The sequence below is a fragment of the Conger conger genome, chromosome 8 (genome assembly GCF_963514075.1).
Source record: "Conger conger chromosome 8, fConCon1.1, whole genome shotgun sequence".
NCBI classification, from domain to species: Eukaryota; Metazoa; Chordata; class Actinopteri; order Anguilliformes; family Congridae; genus Conger; species Conger conger.
Genome location: NC_083767.1, coordinates 14,520,368 through 14,547,135, shown reverse-complemented (window position 1 = coordinate 14,547,135; position 26,768 = coordinate 14,520,368). Strand labels below are relative to the sequence as shown.

General features: G+C 42.1%; 1 protein-coding gene across 2 annotated transcripts; it reads left to right on the top strand.

Annotated features, from left to right (window-relative positions):
- On the top strand, positions 1-26,010 carry LOC133135359 (SH3 domain-containing protein 19-like). Of its 2 annotated transcripts, XM_061252291.1 has the most exons (20): positions 1-412; positions 9,596-9,635; positions 13,633-13,673; positions 14,129-14,174; positions 15,124-15,259; positions 15,395-15,584; positions 15,700-16,818; positions 16,968-17,069; positions 17,204-17,331; positions 18,098-18,147; positions 19,196-19,367; positions 20,323-20,469; positions 20,664-20,736; positions 21,203-21,333; positions 21,453-21,505; positions 22,071-22,306; positions 22,752-22,798; positions 23,183-23,372; positions 24,499-24,599; positions 25,080-26,010. In XM_061252291.1, exons 1-20 carry the CDS (start codon positions 316-318, stop codon positions 25,194-25,196), a joined length of 3,216 nt encoding a protein of 1,071 aa, XP_061108275.1. In that variant the 5' UTR covers positions 1-315; the 3' UTR covers positions 25,197-26,010. The 2 variants fall into 2 exon arrangements, with proteins under 2 accessions (XP_061108275.1, XP_061108276.1); XM_061252292.1 differs by lacking the exon at positions 24,499-24,599.
- Positions 26,011-26,768: the final 758 nt, after the last annotated feature.

Sequence of the window (26,768 nt, the reverse complement as noted above, 5' to 3'; positions counted from 1 at the left end):
TTGATATGCAGCGCTGTCTGTGCTTCCTGTAGACGTCGGGATGTGTGGGAACGGGCTGGAAAGGTAGCTAGTTAGCAACTAACTTCGTGTTTAGTTTTTTTATTTGATTTCTGAATACATTTAAGTTAAAGACGTAGCTGGTAAGGGAACTAGAATGGTTTGTCTAGTGTGAGTTATGCAAAGTCGTAGGCTACGTTCACTAACTTGGAGTACTTTTACATGAAAAGCGCCTCCGCAACAACTTGGAGAAAAAGTGTGAGAATCTATTAGCAGCGGTTTGGATTTTCCATAAACACTCCAGGACACTATTCTCTGATGGCTGAAGCCAGGATCGATGAAGAGGAGGAAGAGTTGCGCGAGCTGAGGGAGCCCGGCGTTCGGCGAAACTTGAGGCAATCAAGCCCGGCCGCAGGTAAACACAAAATGCATAGGCTATCGAAACCATGCCTCGTTCTTATGCCTTCGTTTGGTTTGGTTTTAAAACCACTTTTTACATGGTTGAATGTTTTTAAACCTATGTTAAGATACATTTGAAACGTCATCATTCAATTCGATTTATATTTTAATTTATTAGGCTATGAATATATCCTCACATAAATTACCTACACTCGGTAGGCTACTAGTAGTAGCCAGCAACACCCAAATGGGTTGCTGAAATTAATGAAAGAAAAACATTGGCCTTTTCTAACCATGTGAGGTATGCATATTGCATCTAACCGGCGTATGAAATACAAACTTTGCAGGTTAGTACGTAATTGTTGCAACAAATAAACTGTCGAGGAAGTCACAGCTGTTGAGATCGGCAGCAACAGTAAATAGTTACCAGTTTACCGGTCAATGAGACCAATTGTAACAGGTGCAATTGGCAGGGAGGGATTCCGAGGGACTCCGAGATTCATAATTGGAGTAATGGACAGTGAATTAAATACAAACATTATCAAAAGACAATAAGGCCTATGTGAAGAGTGATAGGTTAATCAAGCCACCCAAATATATTTCAGTAGCCTACTGCTCTCATTTTTATTTTTGTTTCATTATCTTAAACGTAGTGTCTCCTAAAGTTGCTTAGATTCATTTTCCCATATGCGCTGATAATGAAAGTATAAGCCTGTTCTAACCCATTACCCAACACCTAGCACGTGTGAATCCGTCATAGTTTCTCTGATGCTATGATGTAATTTCAGATGGAATTCTACCTTGTCACAAGGTTACCCTGAAATTGTATTTTTGTTTCGACTTAAATAGCCAATCAGTATTCTAGTATTCCAATTAGTATTCTAGAAAGTTAGCATTATAACTTGCATACTGTATTCATAGTTTCAAAGAGGATAGTTTAGATCCAATGACTTAAAAGGGGAATTCAAATGTATTTCTGGATGAAGGCACAACAGGTGTTGAAATCAGAAACAACCATTTGTTTTGTTCTTCTGAAGCTATGGTCTTGATAAACGTTTATCACGTATGGCATTAACTGACTATTTTTGTTTATAGTATCATATTTCATAAATATTCCTGAAGTAGGCCTATATGCAGTAGGCTTATATCTAAGATTTGATAACTCTGAAATGTGGACTTTTCATGCTGTGAAAATCAGATGAATTGCTCAATGGTGATTGAGAGGACATATTCACAGACCCATAATGATCTGAGTCATCCTGTGCTCGAAACAGAGGTGGAGTAAAATTGCTTGCGTGTGCTGACAGTGTCATGACAAAAGGTGAGACATTAAGGTGCGTCATATTTAGCTTGTTCAGACAGTTCGGCACTGTACCTAAGCATTGCCTGGCCTCAACTATTAATCTCCTTGATATTATCAGCAGAAAAGATCCTTTTCTGCTGATAATATCAATAAAGGCTGAGAGCGCTTTCAAAAGCAGCACAGTAATGCTTCTGCCACAAGGCATGCACCAAAATAAAGGGTCAGGTTAAAGGTCAGGTTAATGCTGTTGATGGTTTGTGCTGGATTTTCATAGTCAACATAAAGGTTTTTATTGATTTTAATGGATATGCCAGGTGACAGATGGACAAAGAAGTTGGAAAAAAGTGGACTGAGAAGTTCTGTGACACACATAGTCACAGATGTATCTAGACACGCACAGCCTCCATTTGTCACTAAGCGATGAAGAGAAACAGAATAACAATCCCCCACAACAGGGTGGGGAATAAGATGACATGTAGCCAATCACGTTAACAAATATTTTGGGAGTGATGTCACACAATTTGAAAGTTCTGTGCACCAAAAGTGTCAACATTCCCCTCTCCCTTTGCTTAATGGGGACTTCTTTGTGTGTTACTCATTCTCATTCACAGTTGAGAAGCTTGTTAAAATAAAATGGCTGATTTCCTATATTTTGTGTCTCGGTGTCAAATATCCTAAAATATTTACTCTCATCATAGAAGTATTTGTATTTAGAGTTCAATTATTACACTAAGTTAGGCAATATGTCATTAAACTGCTGTAAAACACAAGCCTCGATAATTATTATTTGTTGTTTTTCTATAGTTCCTGAATTAGAGTAGAAAAGTGATTGAACACAGGATGACTTCATGTAAAAAATCATTCTGTGTGGTTTAAAAGTTTGATTGGTTGTAAAGAGTCTTTGATTTTCAGGAAAGCGCTTAAGTTACTGTGGCTGGGATGGATGAAATACAGAGGACAAACCCCACGGGGTATATAAACTATCCCATGGGGTCAGTAAAGTATAACTTTTAACTTGCTTCAGTTGGATACACTACTCATGCACCACATATTATGTAATACTATGCTCATGTATGTGTTTACATTGAGGCTATCCCTGTATAATGCACTGTTGCGGTCTTAGATGGAATTCGCTGTATTATGGATTTTTCTCAGTTACGTGAAGGCTTTGTTTACTCTACAACACGGATTTGGGTTCCCTGTGAGCTTAGCTCACCATCAATGTCTTAAAGCGGTCTTTTCTGAAGCAAGCCAGGAAATGTGTTTAGAGAAATGTCGTCTTCAGTCTGTGCAGTGAATGTCCATTGACCCCCTTAATCTATCTAAAATGAGTGATGCAATGTATAGTTTTTAATGTTTTCTGATCAGGGCGGGTGAAGCTTTCCTTGGTAACCAAAGCCACATTTTCATGCACTTCATCACGCAGGAAAGGGAGCTCACTTTGCATTCCTCAGCATTTCAGAACCAGAGATTAACAAGCCAGAACACGTGAGCATCTGTATCGAGTAGCTAAATCAGCATCACAATGTAAAACTACCTTTCTTTTGGGGAAAAAAAGCCAGTGAATCACTGTTTTTATTAATGCATTTTCTTTGTCAGGCAAGTGTATTAGGTTATCCTTTTAAATGTGAGCCATTTATTTAATGTGAAATGGGAAGGTTACAGGTAATTGTATATTTGCATAGCACCACTGCTGTTAGATTTTTACCTTAACGGCTAAAAGAGAAATATCCCCCGATGCAGCCAAGTTTCACAATGCAGTGTGCCAGGTAGACATGATGCAGTTTAAAATGTCACGTCTCCATCTCAGTCACACCCGGGATTTGACATTTCTTAATTTATGTAGAGCTTCTTTCACAATTTCTGTGAGTGCTTCTTGGAATTATGGGGACACGCTGAGTACTTATCCAAATAAACAGGAAATGAACAGTGTGGACTCTGTCAGAGGGCCTAACCATTTCTTTTTGTCTGACCCTTTGTAAATACTTGTCATTGCTTGCGTATGTATTGGTTGGTTGGTAGTTAATTGTCACTCGTACAACCAATGGGACCAGAGCAGGAAGCAGCAGGTAAAGAGCTCTTCACCCACAAAGTCTCTTGCCTGCGTCACGACGATTATCTCAAAGCTGCGCGTGGCCTCGCTCAGACTGCTGGAGGTCTGAAATGAGCTTTGCGTTGGCTGTCGCTCTGCTGGGAGGTGCTGTTGCTGGATATGGCAGGGCTAGGTGCTGCAGTTCTGCTGCCTTTTACCCCCTGTAGTGTGAAAGGGGGAATGGCTGAAGTTTTTTTTTTACTCCGCTAGCCTGAGAGGAGGGGGAGGAGTGTGGATAGAGGGGTTTGGCAGAGAGAGGGGAAGGAAGCAGTGGAAGTGTGGAAGGAGTGGTGTTGAGGGGTTACAGAGAGGAAGGAGAGAGGGATCGTGTGTATTGAGAGTGAAAGTGGTGTGTGTATGTGAAGGGGGGTGTAGGGAGAGTGGTGTTGAATTTCGGCAGTGAGCGGGAGAGGGAGAGGGCAGTGGAGGTATGGAAAGAGTGGTGTTGAGGGGTTACAGAGAGGAAAGAGAGAGGGATAGTGTGTATTTAGTGTGAAAGAGGTGTGTGGAAGGGAGGGGGGGTGTGAGACAGTCCGTGGGGAGTGTTTGGAATGCAGCAGGAAGGTGCTGTTGGATTTGTGCTGTATTTCTACACAGTGATTTCCCAAAGCTTCTCTAACTCAACAAACAGTGAACACTGCACCACGCTCAAAACCCACCGGCCCAATTCTCAGATCAAAGTAATAAATGGCAGCCATAATAAACAGGTATAGGCACACTCGCTCTCTCTGAAAGAATGCAGACTTTGTGGAAAATTTGGCTGAATGAAGCTTGTTTGCCGTCCATCCAGACAGTAGGCTAGACTCTGACCAGTTCTCTTCCTCTGCTCTGAGGCTCTTCTTGAATGCATTTTTTTTGTTGCTAGAACAAACACTTGGAACCGGTCCTAATTGACCAGTATCCAAGAAGAAGGAATGTGATGGTAATGGCCTCTGCCTTTAAATGACTAGGAGCTGTGTGGTATGTGAGACTTTTGTTAAAGGGAATGACTGCTGAAAAAATGCATTTCATTAGTTTCAGTGGTTTTTACTGGTCAGCATGGGGGATTAATTGATTTTGTATTAAATGAAAGCCAGACCTGTGTTTTAGTTCATTACTGCTTGAAGTAAGGGTCTTTGCAATTTTAGAATTTTGTATGGAATTAAATATATTATCACATATTTTGAAACAGGATCAATTTTTGTTGCAAGCATAACCATGTCATCAAGCCATGGAATTTTCCATTGGAGGACTGTGCTTAAAATTGCTCCACCAGCTGTTTTGTCCTTGCATAGTCTTTATACTCTTTGCTTGCAGTGATGTATGGGTTCTTCTGAGCATTTCTGACCAGGTCTTGGGCCATTCTATCTGAAATCTTTCTCAGCCTTCCAGACCTTGCCTTGACTTCAACAGTTCCATTTATCTTCCATTTTCTAATAATGTTGAAATGGGTAGTTTGAAACATTGAGTGAGTTTTTTGTTACTTCAGTATAAAAAGTTGCGCCCTGGAATTATACTCACCTTGGACCTTGGCTCCTTGAAGCCCTAATGAGTGAATCACCTGGGTCTGGGCCTTAGTAATCATCTTTTTAAAAAGTAAAAAAAAGAATAATCCAAAAGAGTTTCCAACTTTTCCCTCATTTTTCCTCATTGCCCACATTTTTACAGCCCACTGTATGCCTTTCTAAGACTGTGCAGTTTCCCCTTTTTTTTTTCGTTCAGACATTCTTCCCAGGTCACTCTCCTGAATGAATTTCATGAGTGCAGCATAGGCCTATCTAAGAATAACCTCTGATATTACGAAGCATTTACAGGCGGAAGAGGCAGTCAAATCATTAACAGCACAGGTTGAATGTGAAACTTTGAAAGGTGTGGCTATGGAAAGGGACTTTTCTCTAGGTCTGATGCAGCTCCGGGTTGTCAGTAAACATGCCCTGCATTTCCCCTCTTCTGCGGCAAAGCTGACTTCAAAGCTGAGGAATGCACTGACGGAGGCGCTCGTGTTAGCACTGGCCTCTCGAAAAGCGCTGCACCACGGCTAACCTGAAAATTCCTTAAATATATATGCCGCCCTCAGGAAACTGGACTTGTAAACCCAAAGCTACAAGTTCAAATCCTTGTGTTGATGTTGCTAGGAGCTTTATCTAACTTTTTCAATCAGTATTAAGTTGTAAACTGTTGATGGTTATGCGTCCTGTTATATATAGGAACTGTTTCCAGAAATCTGCTTCATAATCAATGATTTACTGCTATTTGCATGTGAGACACCATTATCCAGGGGTGACTAATGCCTTTGGAGGCACTCTGATGTGCAGTTAAACAGGTCTCTGTGCCCTACCTGGGTCTAAAAATGCATTTTCCCTCCCACACATCCAACTTATTCGTTTCTGTATTAGTGACAACTGAAAATGTAATGAGGCAATTCAGGTGGGGTGCCTTGCAAAAAAAATAAAATAAATAAAAAGCAGTAATTCCACAACCCACCTCACCATTAAATCTAGTATATACCAATACAGACCCTACCACTGCTGCTGTTTTAAATATGTTTCAGGAATCAAAGATTATATTAATGCACACGGTGAGGTATTATTATGTAGAGTATGATGGTAAAGTTGCACTGTCATGGAACATTCATGAAAATCACCAATGAACCCTGGACTTTTATGAACCCTGTCATATCGTTATTTCCTCTTTCATAAGACAAACCTGTGCGTTGGACATTGGAAGTCTTCAACCATGGCAAACTGTTTATGTCTTGTGTACTGAATGTTTTATTTAACCGTTCTTTAACCAAAAAAAGTAAACTGAGAACTTGCCAGCATGGCTTGGGCAAGACTCCAAACACAGCAATAGAATGAAAACAGACCTTAGCCAAAACTGACAAGCAAACACAGGACTACAAGCATGTAATGACATGGGTGAGGAAGACGTATGGTCTGGCAAAGAAAGGACTGAGCAGCTACAGAGGACCGAGAAAACGTCCATTATTAGGCTCTGAAAAGCAAATCCAGAGAGAAAACTATTAAGAGTCACTGAGAAGCATGCAGTGCACAGACAGAGTGACCTGAGTCAAGCCATTAGCATGCGGTTTATTGCAAATGGAGGAATGGCTTGTGTAGAGTTTGGACCTTTGGCTCGTGTAGCCACCTAGAATCTTTCTCAAATGGAGTGCACTGAGCGATAGAATGTTCTGGAGCCACCTCATGGCTGAGAGTATAATGATGAATGTTACTAGATAACAGACACAGGTATGCCATCTTCCATTAAGTGCTGCTCCTATTGCCCAGATTTGTGTTGTTACCTTGCTGCCCAACCTACGAATTCATTAAGTTATTTTTTGATTAACATGTAAAGAATTGCAGTTTTGTTTAGTAACTGACATTATCCAGGGAAATTTGCATAGCATCGGTGTCACACAAAATCTTTGTGCAAATGATGGATTTGTGTGGGACAGCACTGTTTATATACTGATTTACAGACAGAAGATTATGGTTTAGTAACATGCAGATGTCAACCTTTTTATTTTTTTTATTTTTTTTAATACATTCAAGGTTTATTGTTCTGTACGTGCTGATAATCTGCTGCACCAGTGTTTAAAATGCATTCCAGGGTTTTTCCTGTATAGAGAAATCTTTTACATACACCACAGCAAAATGAGCTATCAGAAAAGTGAAATGGCCAGTTTGCTGACAATGTGGGATGACCCTACGTGCGACCGCAAGCCATAGCCCAGCGACAGGGAGCACCACAGACCCTTTTCATGCTAGGAAAAACCCTGCATTCATACGTTGCTTCAGTGTGTTGCAGTCTTTGTGAATTCTGCCTTCTCAACTGTCCAAAAACTTCATTGGGTCAGTCAAACTCTTGCCCTGTTGCTTAACTATAGAGGGAGGGAGAAGCCTTAAACTTGATGCATTCCAGCTGGTGCTCTGTAGCAAAATACCAAGTTTCCCACCTGGCTTTGCATGGCTTATCGGTCTTATCAGTAGATAACATCCATCCCATTCAAATGTATCTCTGCTTGGACAATGTCTCACCCAGTTTACCCAGTGCTTGTTTACAAAATGCATTGTTAATGTTTGCAGAATCACTTTTTCAAGTGGAATAAGCACAGGTCATTGCTTCTGTTGGATCAGAAAATGTAAATTGTATTGAACAAAAAGTGCAAATCGGCCAACTCCAGGAGGTTGCACCACAGCAGAACTTTAGTTTTGGTAAACAATGGTGAAATCAACAATTCCTGATAATTTGAGCTTCATACTCAATTTCTTTTTGCCAGTAGGGCCATTTAAAGTTTGCTGGGTGTCGTGATAAAAAGTCTGCACAAAATGTAATTTTTTGAGGTCAATATCTTTGTAAAGAAAAGTCTTTGTGACATTGTAGGTAGGGATATTTTTGTATGTAGAATTCATAGCTGGCCCCATGTATCTGCTTTCATTTTGGAGATATTTGGCCCTAAAAATTGGTTTTCAGCCAGGGACAAATTTTGGGGGGTCATATCTCCAAACGTAAACGCATTTACTCAAATTTTATTTGCAACTGAGTAATCTGAGAGCACTTTCTCACTGTGCAACGATGTTACTAATAACATTAGTTAACATTTGACCCATAGAATATAACATTTGGCCATTTTTGGCACATTTAGACGCGCCTACCTTGGTACCTTGCATGGCAGCCAATCGCCGTTGGTGTGTGAGTGTGTGCATGAATGGGTAAATGAGAAGCATCAATTGTACAGCGCTTTGGATAAAAGCGCTATATAAATTCCAACCATTTACCATTTGCCTAGAGACCAATGTCAGAAATCTCACCTGAGCCCCCCCCCCCTCCACGGATATGTTGAAGTTGCATCATTACCAACTTGTCTAGAAAGATTTAGCTTTGGTACTCAGTGAGTTTTGTTTATACAACACTTCCTAACTTTACATACCTGTAGCAACACCTCTGTAATTTAAAATGGAAGAGTGATTGCATGCAATTACCAGTATAGCCAATGTGGACTATTCCACTTTTGAAAAAGGGTTTAATCTGTTAATGCATACATCCTTCATGTCGCAATGCATATTTCATTGCTACACCTGTCTAATGGCTCTAACAGCAAAATATAACTGAGTAGTAAGCTCAAATATTCAGGATTTCTATATCTAATCATTATCTATACCACACAGAAAGAAATTAAAAATAAATCCAAGAGGTGCTGTGGTGCAACCTCCTGGAATGGTATGGAATGGCATGGAATGGCATCAATGGCAAAAATATTTATTATTTATGGAATGTAAATGTAATGGAGGAAATGCAATAAAAAGTATCATTTTTCAAATCATACTGCCTCTTGCTGCTCACTGGCCCCCTGCACATTTTACAGCGGCTTTGCCATTTCCTGCATCCTTCTTGAACTTGTCTTGCCTTTGAGTAGGCCAGTATAGGCACACAGCTGTGGTAGTTTCGACCAAAAGAATTTATCCCTGTCAGTAAAAATGTCCGATTAAGTACAATTCCAGACTCTGGTTTCCCACATGAATACTTGTTCAGCGTGGACTCACCGTCTTATATTTACAAACCAATCAGAATAGGGGAATCCAGGGGTTACATGCGGTGAGTTTCCACATTTATATAAAAGGTTTTTTTTCTTTCTTTTCTTTTTTTTTTTTTGCTGAAGTGCAATTTCACGTTGTGCTTACGCAGGTCGATTTCGACTGCAGAGGGAGAAAAAAACCTTACTTTTAGAGCAGGAATAGAGGATATCTGCTGGGCGTTACTCTGTCTGGGACAGATGAAGACCGCGGTGGAACGGACAAACTGACGGTCTTTTCTTCTCTCTGCAGGTCGGAGTGAGAGGAACAAACCGGATCGCCGCCTCTCCAGGTAAGTCTCGTCTCTGCTACGTTTGGGCCCTCGGTCCCTGCTTGGCAGGTAGAATGCTAACAGTCTCCAGTGGCAAAACTAGCTGAAAGTGGCTAAAACACACACCGCGCCAAAGTGAAAAATAAAGCAGTTCAGGGCCATGGAAAGAAATCCAGTCGAGTGGTGCTGTGTGCTAGCGGAGAGTCACCATACAACAGCACAGGCTGCTGCTCGAAACTTAATGCGTTCCTTACACTGGCGTCACAGACTGTTACTGGCTGACTGGCAAGGCTCTAGTCTACCCCTTAAAGCATGTGAAGTGTGTGAACATTAAATCTGCTTGTCTCTCTGAGGGACCGTGGAGTTGGGCCATGACCCGCTGAATAGGGGTTTCAGAAGTCCCTTTCATCCTGTTTGCTTTGAGGCCCTGTGGGGTTGTGACCTCAAAACCAGCGAGGGGGAGCTCCTTTTCCGGTCTTCACTGGGAACCAATTATGCTGTGTGATCTAGATTCAATATTTCAATATTTGAAAATGTTTTTTAATTCTTAAAATTAACATTTATATGTTCAAATAATATGAATCATGTGCATGCTGGAAATCTAACATGTTAATAAATGTTGCCTCGTACTTCTAAATGACATTCACATCCTTTTCATACCATCCAGTGGATGTGGATAATCTACCTTCATTCCAAAGCCAGAGATCTTTGATCTTTTCTTCTTGCCATCTTGATCAGAAATTGAGGTCAGTTTGACCTGCTCAGCATTTTTATACATTGGTTCAGGTGCTTTTTTTCACTGCATGTGGCTCAGGTCTCACCTCACACACCCCCATAATTTCAAAGAGAGGAGACTTCCAGCTTTTTAAATCTGCACAGATCAAACAAAACGCTTGCGAGCACGCTCGTGGGTCTTAGCTGCTTGGTTTTGATGAATGAAGCTTGAAAAGGGCCTTGGTTAAGGAGGTTTTGAAAAGGGAGATTTACCCTCTTTTTGCACCAGGCTGTCAAGATGAATTTTCAGGAAGATTGAGTGCGTTGAGTGCTTTTGTTTCTCTGAGCTATTGAGGACAGACTTTCTGAACCTACCTTTGTTTGGCTTGCCACAATTTATTTGCTACTATTTACATGTAGAAATCATTTTGTAACAATAACCCTTCACAGTATTCTAATCGCTCTTGAAGGGATGCCATGCAACTCTGGCATGGGTGGGTCAGTGTTGAAGTTTGGTGGGTCAAGTTTGGAGCTTAATCTGTTACTGTTTGAGTCTGCTTGGTTTGTGACCTGACAGACATTGGAGGCTCTCAGTAACTCTGTGTGAGAGCAGTCTGTATGAGATTATAAAGTATATCTGCTGTAACTCTGTTTGAGAGAGCGGTGTGTATGAGAGTATAGAGTGTACCTGCTGTAACTCTGTGTTTTAGAGAGCAGTCTATGTGAGCATATCTGCTGTAACTCCATGTTTGAGAGAGCAGTCTGTATCAGAGTGTAGAGTATATCTGCTTTAGGCTTAACTCCATGTTTGAGAGAGCGGTCTGTATCGGAGTGTAGAGTATTTCTGCTGTAACTCTGCTGTGTTTGAGAGCGAGTGTGTGAGCGAGTGCATAGGAGAGCTGAGCAGCAGCTCTTTTCCAGATGTTTTGCATCTGGAGGTGCGGCGGGGCGCTGTGACTATTTTCTTCCAGTGACACAGCCCTGCAGCTATTCAGCAGGGCCGTTCTCTGGCAGAGCAGGCCTGAGGAAGTCCGTTCAAACGCCGCACAGTCAGGAAGTCAGCCCGTCCTAATCGGCAAGTGGCCTTATTTGTTTTTTTAACCCATATTTTTTTGTTGTTCGTTTCGTAGATAGTTTCAGCGTAGTGCCTGCTCTTCTCGTTTTTAAGAGACCAGAAGACCCTTTGTGTAGAGGAGTAGGAAAGTTCCAGCTTTTATCACCGAAGAGGAAAGGAATATTTTACAGCAGTAAGGGCCGGTGATTGTGTTCCTTTGAGAATTTGCTTGTCAGCAGTTTGTGACTGGAGCTTGAGTCCTTTGGAGCAGCTGCATTCTGTGTTCTGCTATCAGGAAGAGGAGCTACAGAACCTTTGTTCCTAGTTTGAAAGTAACAGTTGAAAATATTTCTTCTTTTATTGGGGCTGGACGTGGAATTGTTTTTGTCAGTTAATTTGTTTAAAAGAAGAGAACGAGGTAGGCATTTGCCATGTGGTATTATCTATGCCGGATCTGTTAATCTGACAATGTTTCATTGCTTTGTTGGATCACTTTATGGTGTTTGAATACATTTTATTGTATCCTATAAATGCATGTTAAAGTTGTAATACTGTTCTAAAGTCTTAAACATTACGAATGTCACTTTTGACACTGCTTTTTAGTTGTCAGGTAATCAAACGTGACCATTTCCATTTTAGTATTTAGTATTTTCTGTGTTTCATGTAGAACAAAGGCAGCTGCTTAAATCACAGACATTTACTGAAAAGGAGCTACACGAACTATATTCAAACATTGACTTTTTTGCTGTGAAGTGGTGTTTTAAGAAACTCATCTCTTGCACTCTTTCATCCACATGAGGGATTTTTAACAATAGAAATTCCTTGGAATGGCTGTATAGATAATTAGTCCCATCTGCTTGCTGAAGTTGTTTGGACATTTGGCAATAACATCTGTGTTGAGTCAGTGAAATCGAGAGAAAAAAAATCATGATGTAGTGCATTGTATACAGCCATGTCAGTAATGTTGCTCTTGGCGTCCCATTCACTATTTACACTCTGATAATCGAGGGGAATAAACTCAGAAACACTCAGATTCCTAATGTCTGGGGATAAGGAGACCGGGATCTGGAAGCTTGCCAAGAGCTCAAACTGAAGCCTTGGGTCATGTGACATTAGAAGAAAAGAAAAAAAAAAAAAGAGTGTGTCTGAGGATTCTGAAACTCATCCAGTCACTAAACGTACCCTGTCCCACATTCAGCAGTACTTTAAAATGTATTTTTGGCTTCTCTTGTAGACATCAAAAATCATTCATGTATACTTAATGAAACCCAATGAAACACTTTACCTGCTCAGAACTATCACATGGGCAAATATCCAACCTGAAGGGGGGGAACCTGAAGTAGTTTTTATTTTTATTTTTTTTAAACCAAGTAAAGGCTTCTGCCTGAAGATTATTGGGAAGCTAAGATGCATTGCCTTTTTTCTTCTTTTTTTTTTAACCAGTCAGAACTGTCTTGATGACATTTGATCATAATGCTGAATGTTTTCAAGTGTATTTGATATCGGTATTTGGGCCTACACCACACCTAATAACTGGGCCTTTATTTAGGCTAGGTTAGGTTTGGTGTGCATTTAGTCAGTTGCTAGTTGGTTTTAAGGGGTATCCTTGTTACTTCATTTAGTAATGTACTTGAGAATAAAATAGGATTACACAAGCATCCAGATCATTCAGATTCATCAACGTCACATCGTTTAAATGGCAGTCCAGACTCAATTTCTGGGTCTATGCTGTTTTAAAGCAAGAATCTGGGTCCTTTGTCTGGCCAAAAAACGAAATAGCTGCACAGGCAAAATAACCCGAGAAGCATAACTCAAGGTTGGGGCCTTTATATAAAATGAAAGTACTACTGTCTGTGTATATTTATAGACCATTAGATCAGTTCAGACATGGATGAATATTGCTTTTGTTCTACATCTTGGACAGTCATAGCATCCTCTGAAAGAGGCTTTGCTCTATGGCCTTCAGACATTGTCTTCGGCTCCATTCTGTCTGGAGTCCGTCACATTGAGCTGAACGGGGTTCAAACATGTTCTCTTCCGATACTTCATTACTTTCCCCCTCGTATTTTTGACAAAATGGAGAGACACACCCAGGAGGCTAGTCCAGGGATATGTCGTCACTGACTGCGTAAACAGAAGCCTGAGTTTTCCGTGGAATAGACGGCCTGTTTTTAGGTCCGGTGGAAAAGTTGCTAAACACACTGGTCACTTTTTCCCTGCTTCTTTTTTTTTTTTTTTTTTTTTTTACAGCCAAGGACCTCTCTCCTCCATAAGATCTGCGATCAAGAGAAGTATGTTTTTCACTTAGTAATCTTTGTAATCGTCTTCTGTTATGCACAGTGTATCCACTCGATAGAGGTGTTTAATGTGTTCAAATTAATTTGTAAGTCTATAAAGAGATTCATTAATGATTATGAAAATGATTTTAGGGTAATGCTGAATCACTAGTGGATGGAGACTATAAACTGCAAATGATGTTGTAAAACTGCTTCCATATGGTACTGTATGCAAATAGCAATGTGTCAGCTGTTCTTATTGTTATCACACTTTACCTCGGCTTTCCATGAATAAAAATGTAGTCAGTTTTAAAGACCTTATTAAGCAATCCTGCTTGTTGCACAATTTGTGCCATGTCCTATTCATAACAACTTGTTTTGCAGGCTGTTTGCCATAGAAGTCATTGAAGCATTGTGTGTCTTTAAAAAATGGTTTCCTCTTAAATTAAAGCATATTTATTATCCCCCAGCCTCAACAAGGACACATTCCCAAGGTGATCATTCTAGGGAACGGAGGTAAGCAAACCACTTGGCATACTGTAGTAAAAACATGAAATTTGAGTTTATACCAAAAATTCTGTTTTTGTTCCAGTGCTGTGTCCAGACAAAGAAAATCAGGATTTCATTCTTGGAAACCCTGATTTGCTGCACGCTTCTACATTGTACATTACATTGAATAAGAAAGCTACTTTTATCACAGATTAGACTTTTGAAGCTTTGGTTGAGTTTACATTTATAAAATGATTTGTAACTATGTGGATTGTATTTCTAATAGATTGCTGCCCATTATAATGTAATAACATTGGGCACATTATAAAATGTGTTCCTGTTCAATTTTAATTGAGACCATTGTGTTCATTCTGACCAGCAGATATGTTAGTAATATTTCTTTACAATTACGTAGCTGGTAATTCCTAAGACATTGCATTAATGGTGGTATTAGCATGCTGGGTAATAGACTAGCTAGCAAACCTCTTTCCCTTAATGGTGAGGAATCCATTTGTTTAGCTTTCCAGACACATGGATCAAAGTGTAGTTTTTTTAATGACTGAAAAAGTCAAATGATGGTGACATGCTATGATTCTGGAGCAGCCATAACATGTGCGCTTGGAGCGGACTGAAATGACATTCAAGTGATCAATCATTCTGCCATTTGCAAAGAATTTCAGTGAGATTCATCCTAGAATTTCTCTGCATGATTTTACATTTTTACCTATCGAATTTACGAGTGAATAGGCCACAGTATCATGTGAGTATATAAAGAGTGCCAAATTAGGAATATTATTTTGGATACGCCATTTCCTACGCCTCACTCAATATTTAAACTGATGGATAAGCCGTGTTTCATGTATAATAATGTAAGCACACATTTTAAGTGTTCGGATTGGTGGACAGTGATGCAGATAAATGATTGTACTCAGCTGTAGGCATAATCATAAATGGCACATCTTGGCTTGTGTTGCAGGAGGCCAGAGATAACCATTCTGTCCGCTGAACCCTTGGCAACTAATGCCTGGTTTCCGGGGGCTTCTGCGGGATTTCCGCCTCCGCCACCCCCAACCGAACACATCTGGGGTGGGAGCATTCCAGCAGCAGCCCAGGTAACGCCTGCACCTGCCTACCTACACCTGTGTGGCTTTCCCACCACCTGTTGACTGCTGCAGTTCACTGCTTGAAGCACCTCCATCTCTCTCATCGAGGTCGAGGGGATTAATCCAGTTTTGTTGTGGGTGCAGCCGCCACCGTCTTACGACCAGGTGATCAGAGAGAAGACGCAGGAGCAGGCCCCGCCTCCAGCCAGTGCCCCCAGACGAGTCACGACCACCATCGCCACGCAGACCGACTTCGTGCCCGAGGCGGAGGACAAGGCCTCCGAACCGCAGTGCAGCGTGGCTTCGCAGGCCGTGGAGACGAAAGCACCCGGTGGTGAGCATCGTGGTCATGGACTGGAAATAGGGGCAAGCGTTTGTGCTTCGTGGTCTGCAGACCGTAATACTGCTTTCCACCTTTTCAGTGTTTTTTTGTTTTGCTTTGTTTTCAGGAGGAAGACGCTCCAAGCCACCAAGGCCATCCTTTCCCTTCATGCCCAAAGCCCTGCCAAGTGACCCGCCGGCAGATTCATCAAACCCTCCGGGAGGGTCCCAACTTTTCCCATCCGTGGAACAGACTGTGACCAAGGTTCACAGAGCTGAAGCCATAAATAGCCTTATTGACACCAGCTGTGAATTCCTGCCGTGCTCCTTAACCTCTGGGTCAGGTCTGCAAGCACAGCCCTGCGAACCCTGCCTCGTCGCTTTAGATCCCCCAACCTCGACTGCTACATCTTCTGCTCTCACCCCCAGTCCCGAACCCACTGCTGACGGCCAGCCTAAGGAAGAGGCGAGACGTCCGACCCCGCGCCCTCGCTCCAAGTCCAAAGGCGTCGCCAAAGACGTTAAAGTTCAGACCCTGGTCAGGTTAAAAGACTGCGGTGAGAGTGTTCAGCAGAACCAGAGCGGTGGGGAAGTTCCATCGAGTAAGTATCTGCAGGAGCTTTTGGACGTGTTCGGTTCGGGTGACCAGTTCCTGAGCAACCAGAGCGATCAAAGCGGCGAAAGCGATCAAGACGAGCCGAACGGCCTTGTCGACCAAAGCGAGGAAGACATGAGCCTGTTGAGGACGAAGATCCAGGCCTTCGAGAGGAAGGGCAGCGTAGACGACGTGGACGGAGAGCCCGTGAAGAGGCCGGAGCCGCGGCCCCGCGCTCAGCTTGCCAAGCTTGCCCCGCCCGTAGCCGCCAGACCGGCCGTGCCCTCCAAGCCGTCCCTGCCTCCGCCGCCCTCGGACAAGGCCTCGACACCGGGCCCGGGGCCCGAAACCAACAACCACAAGGACCCTGGCAGCGCCCCTACTCCCGCGCCACGGCCTCTCCTGCCTAAAAAGTCGCCCGTCGAGAACGAGAACAAGGAAGCACCAGCAAACTTCACACGGCCACCACGGCCCGTGGTAGCTGCTAGACCCAAAAACCACTTGGCCCGGGACGAGAGCTGTGCCGGGAGTCGACCCGCCCCTCCCGTCCAGCCGAAAGTCGCTGTGGACCTCCTGGAGCTCAGCAGCGCCCCCACAGTCACCGAGCCCACAGAAACAGGCCCGGACTGTGACAACAGTACAGCTAATTCGAGTGAGTGAAGCGGCTTTGGATCATAATTACAAGTAAATCTACAGTGTTAGAGTAGAGTAGAATTGCTCCACTCAGCTATATTTTGTTTGTGTGTTTGTGCTTAACTGTTTCAGTATGTGTTTTTTTAGTATTTTATTTTATTTTATTAGATGATGTCGCAACCAAACAGGAGCAACCACAACCCATTCCAGAACGCCCCAGTGTTCCTCAAAAGCCTACCGTGATCCGAGTTTCTGGCAAAACTAGCAAATGTGAGTATTAATCTGGGCTTTGCAAGGCACAAGACTCCTTTGCCTAGTCTGCCAAAGGAATTGTTATTCAAGCATCTGCTTCTTTTGTTGGTGAATGTTTATTTTTTTGTGCATTTCTTTGACATGTCTTTCAGCAAGTGGAGATGGCTCTGCAGAACCCATTCCACCTCTTCCAACACAAAATGCAGTGGGAGGACTGGCTCCTCCTGTGGTCCAGAAATCCAGTCCGCCTTCCAAATCCTCCGCCCAACCCCCAGCACAGGTGAGATCACCTTGGTTCCTAGCACAGGTACCACTGCAGGCTTCTGCATTGGGAGTCCTCCTGATTGCATGGTGTATCTCAGCCTGAGTTAGTCTTTCTTCCCTGGTTAAGGCTAATAAACAAACAAGAAGACATTTGGTCACACATGTAGTCACACTACCTGCTGTAAAAATGGACCTGACTGTGGGCTTCTTGGTTGATGTGCCCGGTGTAGTCACTTGTTTTTAGTGCAGCAGATTGTGGCACCAGTATTTCAGCCCAAGTGCACACCCATAGACTAGAGTCCAGCGACATGCCCAAGTCTTTGTCTTTCCCACAAATTAAAAGCCCTTCACTGCATCCCCTGCTCTAGACTCTAGTTTCATACACCAGCCAGAAATCCAGCGCAGTCAGGAATTCCCTTCTCTGTATGACTGACGGGCCTTTTCCCCCATTTAACACTGCTGAACTTTGACCTCCATTCATGTTTTCCTGTTTACAAAGGGACCATTGTCGGCCTGTAACACTTGATGACAGTGTTACGATCATGGGCCGTCCTTGAATGTGAAACCACAGAAACAACAGACTACTAATACAAACTACAACCTTTTTTTCCTTCTTGTTTTTAAATAATTGTCAGCATTCTTTCCCCAACCCCTTGGCCCTGTTCTCTCATGGGATCCTGTTAACTGCTACAAGTGTTCATTCAGCCTCAGCCAGCAGATTATTAATAGCATTAAGGAAAATACCATTTGCTATGGTACTCAAAAAGTTGTCCTTTCCCTAGGAATCCACTAATTCTGACAAGCCTGGAGGCTCCTTGCCACTTCCTCCTCGGTGAGTTTTAAAAGAAATATTATAATATTAACTTAAAAATTATTACATATATATACATACACACACACAGTACTGCAAAAGTCTTAGGCACCTGTATAACATTCTGTACAGATAAGATTCTTTCAAAAATAATTAAATGAAAGGTCCTAAATAAATGTACTATACATTTTACATTACATTTTAGTAATTTGACAGAATAGTTAAACTGAATCAAATCAATATTTTTTGTGACCACCCTTCGGCGTTAAAACTGCATCACCTCTCTGAGATGGCCAATGCCGTCCCGCAGTTCTTTAAGACAATCAGCAGGGAGGTTGTTCCAAGCATGTTGGAGAACTTGCCACAGTTCTTCTGCAGACTTAAAATAAAAATAAAATAAAATAATAAAATACAAAATTAAATCTTTTGGAAAATGAATATTTGAAAATTTTTATACTAACATACGGAAAAAAAAAACATATATACAAATATACATATATATATTTTTAAATTTTATTTATCTGATGCTTTTATCCAAAGCGATTTACAGTTGATTAGACTGAGCAATGCGAGGTTAAGGACCTTTTGTGCCTCATGTGCCTTAGCCACTAGGCTGCAGGCCACCCTGTTTTCATTTTTCCTCTGCCAATGTGCAAAATAGATCATAATGAATGATGGAGTTTAATCATTATTGCACTTTAATGTGTCTCCCAAATATCTCAACATTCTTTCCACTTCCAGGCGGTGTAAAGCTGGCTTACTCCCATTACATTCTTATGCCTTTTCTCTGATGTTAATGTATACAAGTGTAATTCTTGTTTTTGCATTTGTATACATTACATCCCTACCCAATATATTGCACGCTCTACCATTGCTGGTGGGTGAAAAGGTTGCACACATTTTTCAAAGGGCTGGAGTGTGATAAGGGCCAGGACTACCTTTTGCGTAAACCTGAACAATGCAGAGGCCTCGTGTTTGCTCCAGTTCCCGTCCCTGCTCGCAGTGACGGGTCACGGTGTGGTGCAGTTACCTGCCCTCCTCTTACTGCCAAACTCTTCCTGCCCCTCAGGCCCCCCGGGGTTAAAGTGCCCCCCATTCGTCCCCCGCCTGCTAAAATGCCACCAGGAAGGCCGCCCCCTCCCCAGACTGCAGGACACAAGCGCACGCAGAGTAAGGGTGCTCTGAAGAAAGGGCCCCCCCTGCCCCCGAGACCCTGCCCAGGACACCCCCTGTACAACGCAGTGAGTCTCAGCTGCAGCCTTATGGAGCTATTCACTGTATAGCCAAAGCCACTCACCACAGATTTTATTATGTTAATATATTTCATCTTCACATATTCAATTCTGTTATAACACCACCACTTTGAGATCATAGTCTGTAGCTTTATTTGCTGAATAATACTTTGTCTCTGTTAGATTTTTTTAATATTTCTTTTTACTTGAATTGGATATGTAGAGATTTTTGTTGTGGCAGTACTCTTAAAAACTGGGGAGAGATGCATTTGTGTACCTTTGTCTGTTACACAAGTTTAAGGATTAGGATCTTATTCTGATTCATATTAGAAGCAGGTATTATCACTGCAACGAAAAATTCCCACTCAAATAAGCCTCAAGTCTGCTGTATACTGAGATTCACACTAAGACTCTGTAAGACTTCAGAGTGACTTCTGAGTTATTCAGTATGAACTATAGACTACATTTTTTACCATAAGATAATTCTGAATTCCGAAGCGTGAAAGGAGTCAACAGTGCATGTGCCGTCCATCTTATCAGTTGTTATGACTTGCCAAGGTTACGACCTTATTGTTTACATTTTAAGAATCCCTTCCCTAGAGTGGTAAGGAATGATGACAAATTCCAAGTATTTTTATTACTTTTGGAGAATTATAAAAAATGTGGTTGGAGATATTATTTCTTCAGCAATAATGTTGATTCTGTATGAAGCAAAATGTCTCCATCTCTATGTACTTTTGAATACAGCCAAGATGCTGAGATTTGCTCTGGGTCGAATTGTGTTTGCTAGACCAGCTTCACTTCCTAGTTCATGCCCAGTGAACGTGAAAATTTAGAAAATATTGAAATTGGATGGAAAGTTTAAAGTTTTCCGCAGCTGATCGACATACAGATCTCATATGTGATTACATTTTTCACGTGTAAAAAGCTGAGATACATGGTAAAATATACTCTCTTTCTGCAGAAGAAAAATGGCACCCAGGTGCCTTCTGAGCGAAAAGACAGCAGTAACCCTGAATGCCATGCAGGAGACATCCCCAGTCGAGTGCAAGATTCTTCCACGAAGACGAGCGCTCCTCTCATAGATCTCTCCAGCACCCCAGAACCTCAGGTAATGCCCTGGAGCCAAGAGCATGCAAATGAGACATAATTCACTCGCAGTGTTCCCATACTTTCCCTTTAAAGAAACATTCTTTCACCACCACGTGAGCTCATTGTAGCTGCACCACACATACTTGTTAGACCAGCAGTTGCTTGTGAGATAATTCATACCCCCCCCCCCCCCTCTGTCTTCTTCTGTTTTAGACTTCTGTTCCCAAACAGGCTCGCAGGGAGAGCATTGGGCTACAGGCACAGGTGCTGCATGATTTCACTCCAGGTAATTGTCAAAGCAGTGCTGCGCTGTAGTGGACTGGCCAGTGTAAATATCTGTCATGTTTTTCGAGGTTTGGCGTGCTCACCTGTTTACACACGTGTGTATATGCCTGAGCTTGCAAGTTTAGCCGAACACACTTGAATTAGGTCAACTCGCACACAGCTGACTGTCTGCAAAAACATTTTTTCACCAGTTAGGTTAGAAAAACAAGCAGGAGCTGAGAACAATAATCTTTTATTGTTCCCCAGTTTGTTTTATTGGCTGATCCATGTCGGCCAAACAGATGAGCTTTTCCAGGATATAATCACCCACTGCTACCCAGCTGACTGTGTACTTTTGTTTTAATTGAAACTACTGTCCCGTGAAATGAAATTGACTAAATTAAATAAATTAAATTAAATGATTATGAATTGCATAAGAAGGGCCTTGGTGTCAGCAGTGGGAGTGACATTTGTCTCTGTCCTGAAAGAGGGTCCCACTGAGCTGGCCCTGAAGGTGGGAGACATGGTGTCTATGGTGGAGAGGGTGGACAGCGACTGGTATCGCGGAACCTGCAGGGGCTCTTCCGGAATCTTCCCTGTCAATCACGTCAAAACACTGGTGAGTGTCATAGACCATATTAGACCTTCTAAGAAACTTACCTCTCAAATATACCTTTGTATTGAATAATTAACCCCAGTCCACTTTACAGTAACACTGTTTGCATTTCTTCTGTTAAGAGTCCTTCTCCAGCCAATGGGAAGAAAGAGGCAATGGTGGCCACACCAATGAGGTTGGTTTATAGGATTGGGTGACACTGAAATATCCCAGCATCTTAACCATACGCATTTATACTGTAGGCAGCCTATATTAAGATGCATCATTTGTAATTCATAATACATAATGATTTGTGTGCAATACTAAATCATATTTGTATTTATATAAAGCGATGCACCTTGCTGGTGCTGGAGTGGTATACCAGCAGTTGCACACTGGGGAATTTTACCAACCGCCATTGCTGGTCTAACCGCTCTAGAACAATGCTGAGCCTTAATATTGCTCACTGTACAATCAAAAGCATAATAGTTATTTTATACATAAAGAACCAAAGAATCAAACACTATGATAAGCCTATTCATTAATGTTTTTAATCCTATAAGCAATAAAGTTATTATATTGGCCACTGTATGGGTGACTTTTTATTATTCGTTTGGAGACCAATTTAAAGCAATTGGCAGTGCATCCATTTATATGGACATGCAGACCTCTAGCTGTAATACTTATTTAATAGCTTATAAATTTAAAAGAAATGTAAGTATACATGTTTATCTAGCGCTTGTCCTCCCGTGACTCTGCAGCGGCCCACGGTGTGTGGCACGGTTCGACTACGCAGCGGCCCAGAGCGACGAGCTGTCCTTCTCCCAGGGCGCGGTGATCCGGCTGAAGGAGCACGTGGATCAGGACTGGGTCCGCGGCGAGCTCGAGGGGCGCACTGGGGTTTTCCCCCGAAACTTTGTGGAAGTTGTGGAGGACCTGCCAGCCTCCGAAGCGCCTCAGTCCGTCCAGAAGAAGACCGAAGTCACGGAACCAACCGGTAGGATTTTGACGACCGAGCAAGTGGCTCACCGAAATTAAGCTACAAAATAGAAAAGCTATTTCAGTTAAGTTAGCTGAACACTTTACATGAACACAAGAAGTGTTTCCATTGATTGGAAAATTAATTTGGAATTCCCACATTTCTTGAACATAATTGAAAGTTCTTGAAATGATATCCTTGATGAGAATGTGGATGTGGTTTGGATTGGAGTGGAATGCTGATCCATGGTTATTCATTTGGGAGAAATCGAGGCCATTTAAATATTTTTATTAATGGCACTTCAAGTAGCTCATTGTATAGTTTTTAAGAGCCATTTAATTTGGTGGAAATGGGCCTTATGGTTCCAAAATAAAGCAGCATAGATTGACGAAGGGATTAACTAACTGGCTTTCATAAAATAGGGAACTATCACCAATGTTGTTCCTTCACTTTGTTCCACCAGGCATGGCAACTTCCCTTCAAAACCAAGAGGCAGCAAAGTCTTGTCAGGTAAAGTTCAAAAACAACGGCTCACAGGACTGGAGTTTCAATGTTAAGGTTTTATATGTGCACAAGGCTACAATCAGTACTTGCATGAGAGTACAGCAGCTTGGAACATCACAAACTGAGGATGAGTTTCTGTTTGTCGTATGATTAGCTGCGGAATAAGGGATTGTGTCATAACCACTGTCTTAAATGTAAATCACTAGATACGATATACTGTTATGTAGTCAGCAGTTGTTATTACAGGGTATGGCACAAACATCGGGAGAACTGATACCGTATGCTTAGATTAGCTTGTAATTACGGTTGTTGTAGAGGTTATTGTGAGTCACTATGGGCGCTGGACTGGAGGTCAGTGTGTTATTTTCGGCTGTTTGTGTCTGGATGCAGAGCAAGCCTGCAGAAGAGGAGTGGGCCTTGGCCCTGTTTGACTTCACCGCCCAGACAGACGAGGACCTGTCCTTCAAACAGGGCGCTCGAATCCTGATCACAGAGCACGTGGACTCGGACTGGTGCAACGGGAGGCTTGAGGGCAAGGAGGGTCTTTTCCCCAAAGCCTTCGTAGAAATAAACCCCACAGGTAAACCGTACTAATAAACCCCACAAGTAAACCGTACTAATAAACTGCACAGGTAAACCGTACTAATAAACTGCACATGCAAACCGTACTAATAAACTGCACATGCAAACCGTACTAATAAACCCCACAGGCAAACCGTACTAATAAACCCCACAGGTAAACCGTACTAATAAACCCCACAGGTAAACCGTACTAATAAACCCCACAGGTAAACCGTACTAATAAACCCTACAGGTAAACCATACTAATAAACTGCAGACAAACCTTACTAATAAACTGCAGACAAACCATACTAATAAACCCCACAGGCAAACCATACTAATAAACTGCAGACAAACCATACTAATAAACTGCACAGGCAAACCGTACTAATAAACCCCACAGGTAAGCCATACTAATAAACCCCACAGGTAGACCGTACTAATAAACCCCACTGGTAAACCGTACTAATAAACTGCACAGGTAAACCGTACTAATAAACCCCACAGGTAAACCATACTAATAAACTGCAGACAAACCATACTAATAAACAGCACAGGCAAACCGCACTAATAAACTGCACAGGTAAACCGTACTAATAAACTGCACAGGTAAACCGTACTAATAAACTGCACAGGTAAACCGTACTAATAAACCCCACAGGTAAACCATACTAATAAACCCCACAGGTAAACCATACTAATAAACTGCAGACAAACCACACTAATAAACTGCACAGGCAAACCATACTAATAAACTGCACAGGCAAACCATACTAATTAACTGCACAGGCAAACCATACTAATAAACTGCACATGCAAACCATACTAATAAAATTCACAGGTGAACCATACTAACAAACTCCACAAGGATGACTGCAGTGAAAATATGCATCATCTTTGTGTTCTCCTTACTGTGTGGTTTCTGGGATATGTGTGATTCAGTTTCATTGTCAAATCCAGTTAATCAACCAACCAATCAAATCAATCAACCAGTCCAATCAGTCAACGAGTCATTTGATCAACAAATGTCAATCGACCAATCAATCAAGTCAATCGACAAATGGGCACAGCCCTCCATAATGGCGCCCTCTTGTGTGGAGAGAGAGCACTGTTCCTTGTTAAAAGGTCACGCTGCTTCTCCTCAGCCCAGGCTGCAGACACCCCTCACAGAGAGCCTGAGGGCGGAGGACGAGCCCAGGCCCTGTTCAGCTTCAGCTCTGAGTGTGAGGAAGAGCTGTCCGTCCAGGTGTGCCCCAAAGCTACAGCCTCACCATAGGAGCCTCATCTCTAGGCCCTGTTACATTTGACTTCATAAGATTTTTACAAGTATATTCAGTGTTTCTCTGGACCAGGGATGCTCAGTCTGTCCCAGAAAGGGCCGCTGTGGGTGCAAGCTTTTGTTCCAACCAAGCAGTTAGTTACGTCGGTTAGTACTAATCAACCATTCAAGTCCTTTCCTAAGAACCTTGATAAGTAGAATCAAGTGTGTAACTGCTTGGTTGGAACAAAAGCCTGAACCCACACCGGCCCTTTAGGGTAAGATTGAGTCTCCCTGCTCCCGACACTTGTTAGGACTGAGTCACGCTCATCCCTTTTAGTAGTAATGTGGCTGGATCGTTTATTACTTGTTTTGAAGGAAGACATTGGGGATATGAACATAATTGCGTGTTTTAGGTCATGCTGTATGCTCCTTGGGATTGCTCAGTAATAGCTGTCTCCCTCTCAGGTGGGGGACATAGTAACCAGTCTGGAATCCATAGATGAAGAGTGGTTCTTTGGAGAAGTAAGGGGGACACGTGGCTTGATCCCCAAAAACTACGTCCTGCTGCTGCAAGCTCCTTAGAGGTGCATTGGCCTGTCCAATGTTGCAGGTACTAGAGTCCACGTGGAGATGATTTTGTTCAGATCATGGCAATGGAAAATGAAATTGAGAGGTGTCTGGGACAGTGTGAGAAACTAGGATGATCATATTGCCTCTTTGACTGGAAGTCATCAACTGAATTCCCTTCATCTCCAGAAAGACATTTTGCCAGAGCTTCTGAATGTCTCAGCCTTGACAGCAGATGCTGATTCTCCTCGTTTTTTTCTGGAACATCTGGAGACTGTCACTTTCAGATGACTCATGTTTACAAATCTATTTATAGATTTTAAAGGTATCTGCCAAGGTTTCACAATACGCAATGTAACATTTGACTTAATGTACTTCAAAGTCTTCAATGTTAAATCTATTCAGCATTTTGTATGTAGAAATGCATTTTATCAGTGGCCTTCATCTTGCTTGTCAAGAGCGTACTAAATGACTGGGCAAAAAAAATGAACTCATGCGACTGCCGTCAAGATGACACCAGACTGAAGAAAATGACTGCGGTATGCACTAGGTACTCTGGTTCACCGTTATAATGCTTCGATTTCAATGTGAATTGGACCGTTTAATGGAATTAGAAATTAATTTGCTTTTGTGTAACTGTTCAGACTTAAGTTTCGAGTTTGTTGCGTGCAATACCCTCAACTTCATGCGTTTGCTTTTCTTGTAGCGCCCCCTGGTGTCTGTCAATGCTTTACAATTGTATACAGGTGTATGGTTGTTCAATTAGCTGTTTGCACCCTCATTTTTTCAGCTTTAATCATGCATGGAAATAAAGAATATTTAGTAATTATGTTTTGTGTATTTAAATGGTGGGAAACTGCAAGTGGCAGCTTTCAGTGAAGGTTGTTTTAATTTTGAATGCCAATTGCAGCATGAGGCCATTAACGGTCGGCGTCACTCAAACATGAACGGTTTCAAACTCGGTCCACGTACAGGCAGTTGACAATGTCCCTTGCTAATGATACTTTGACAGATAGGAACACTGACTGGCACCACTAATTACATTTTACACTTTGTATTCCAAAACCCCTTAATTGCTGCAAACCACATTCTGCAGCTGAGCCAATATCTTTTTTCAATATTTTTTTTCTTTCAACTTTATGTGGATAAGTCCACCAAAGGCTTTAAAATGTATTTACTTCTGTGGAATAAGCGCAAAAACGGCCCACCTTGTGCATCACATGCAAAAGTTCGACTGCATCAAAGTCGCATACCGAATTTCAGCACATCGGGCAACCACTGCCCCCATACGCTACACAGATGAGCTGTTGACTAGCGGTGGTTTAAGAGTCACTATTAAATTCCCAACAGGAAGTTAAGTTTGTTACAGGCTAGCCAAAGAGTTGATGCCAGCATATTGAAATATTTTTTATATAATACCAGAAATTAGATGTCTGCTCAACATGTTGCACAACTATAAATGCTCTGCCTGTTTACAAGTGCTGCACACAACACAAATCACCTACACTACGCAGAAGTATAAACAGGCTTTCATGACTAACCCAGACGGGATCAAATCAGTCAGGGGAGCAGGGGAACCACTTAATT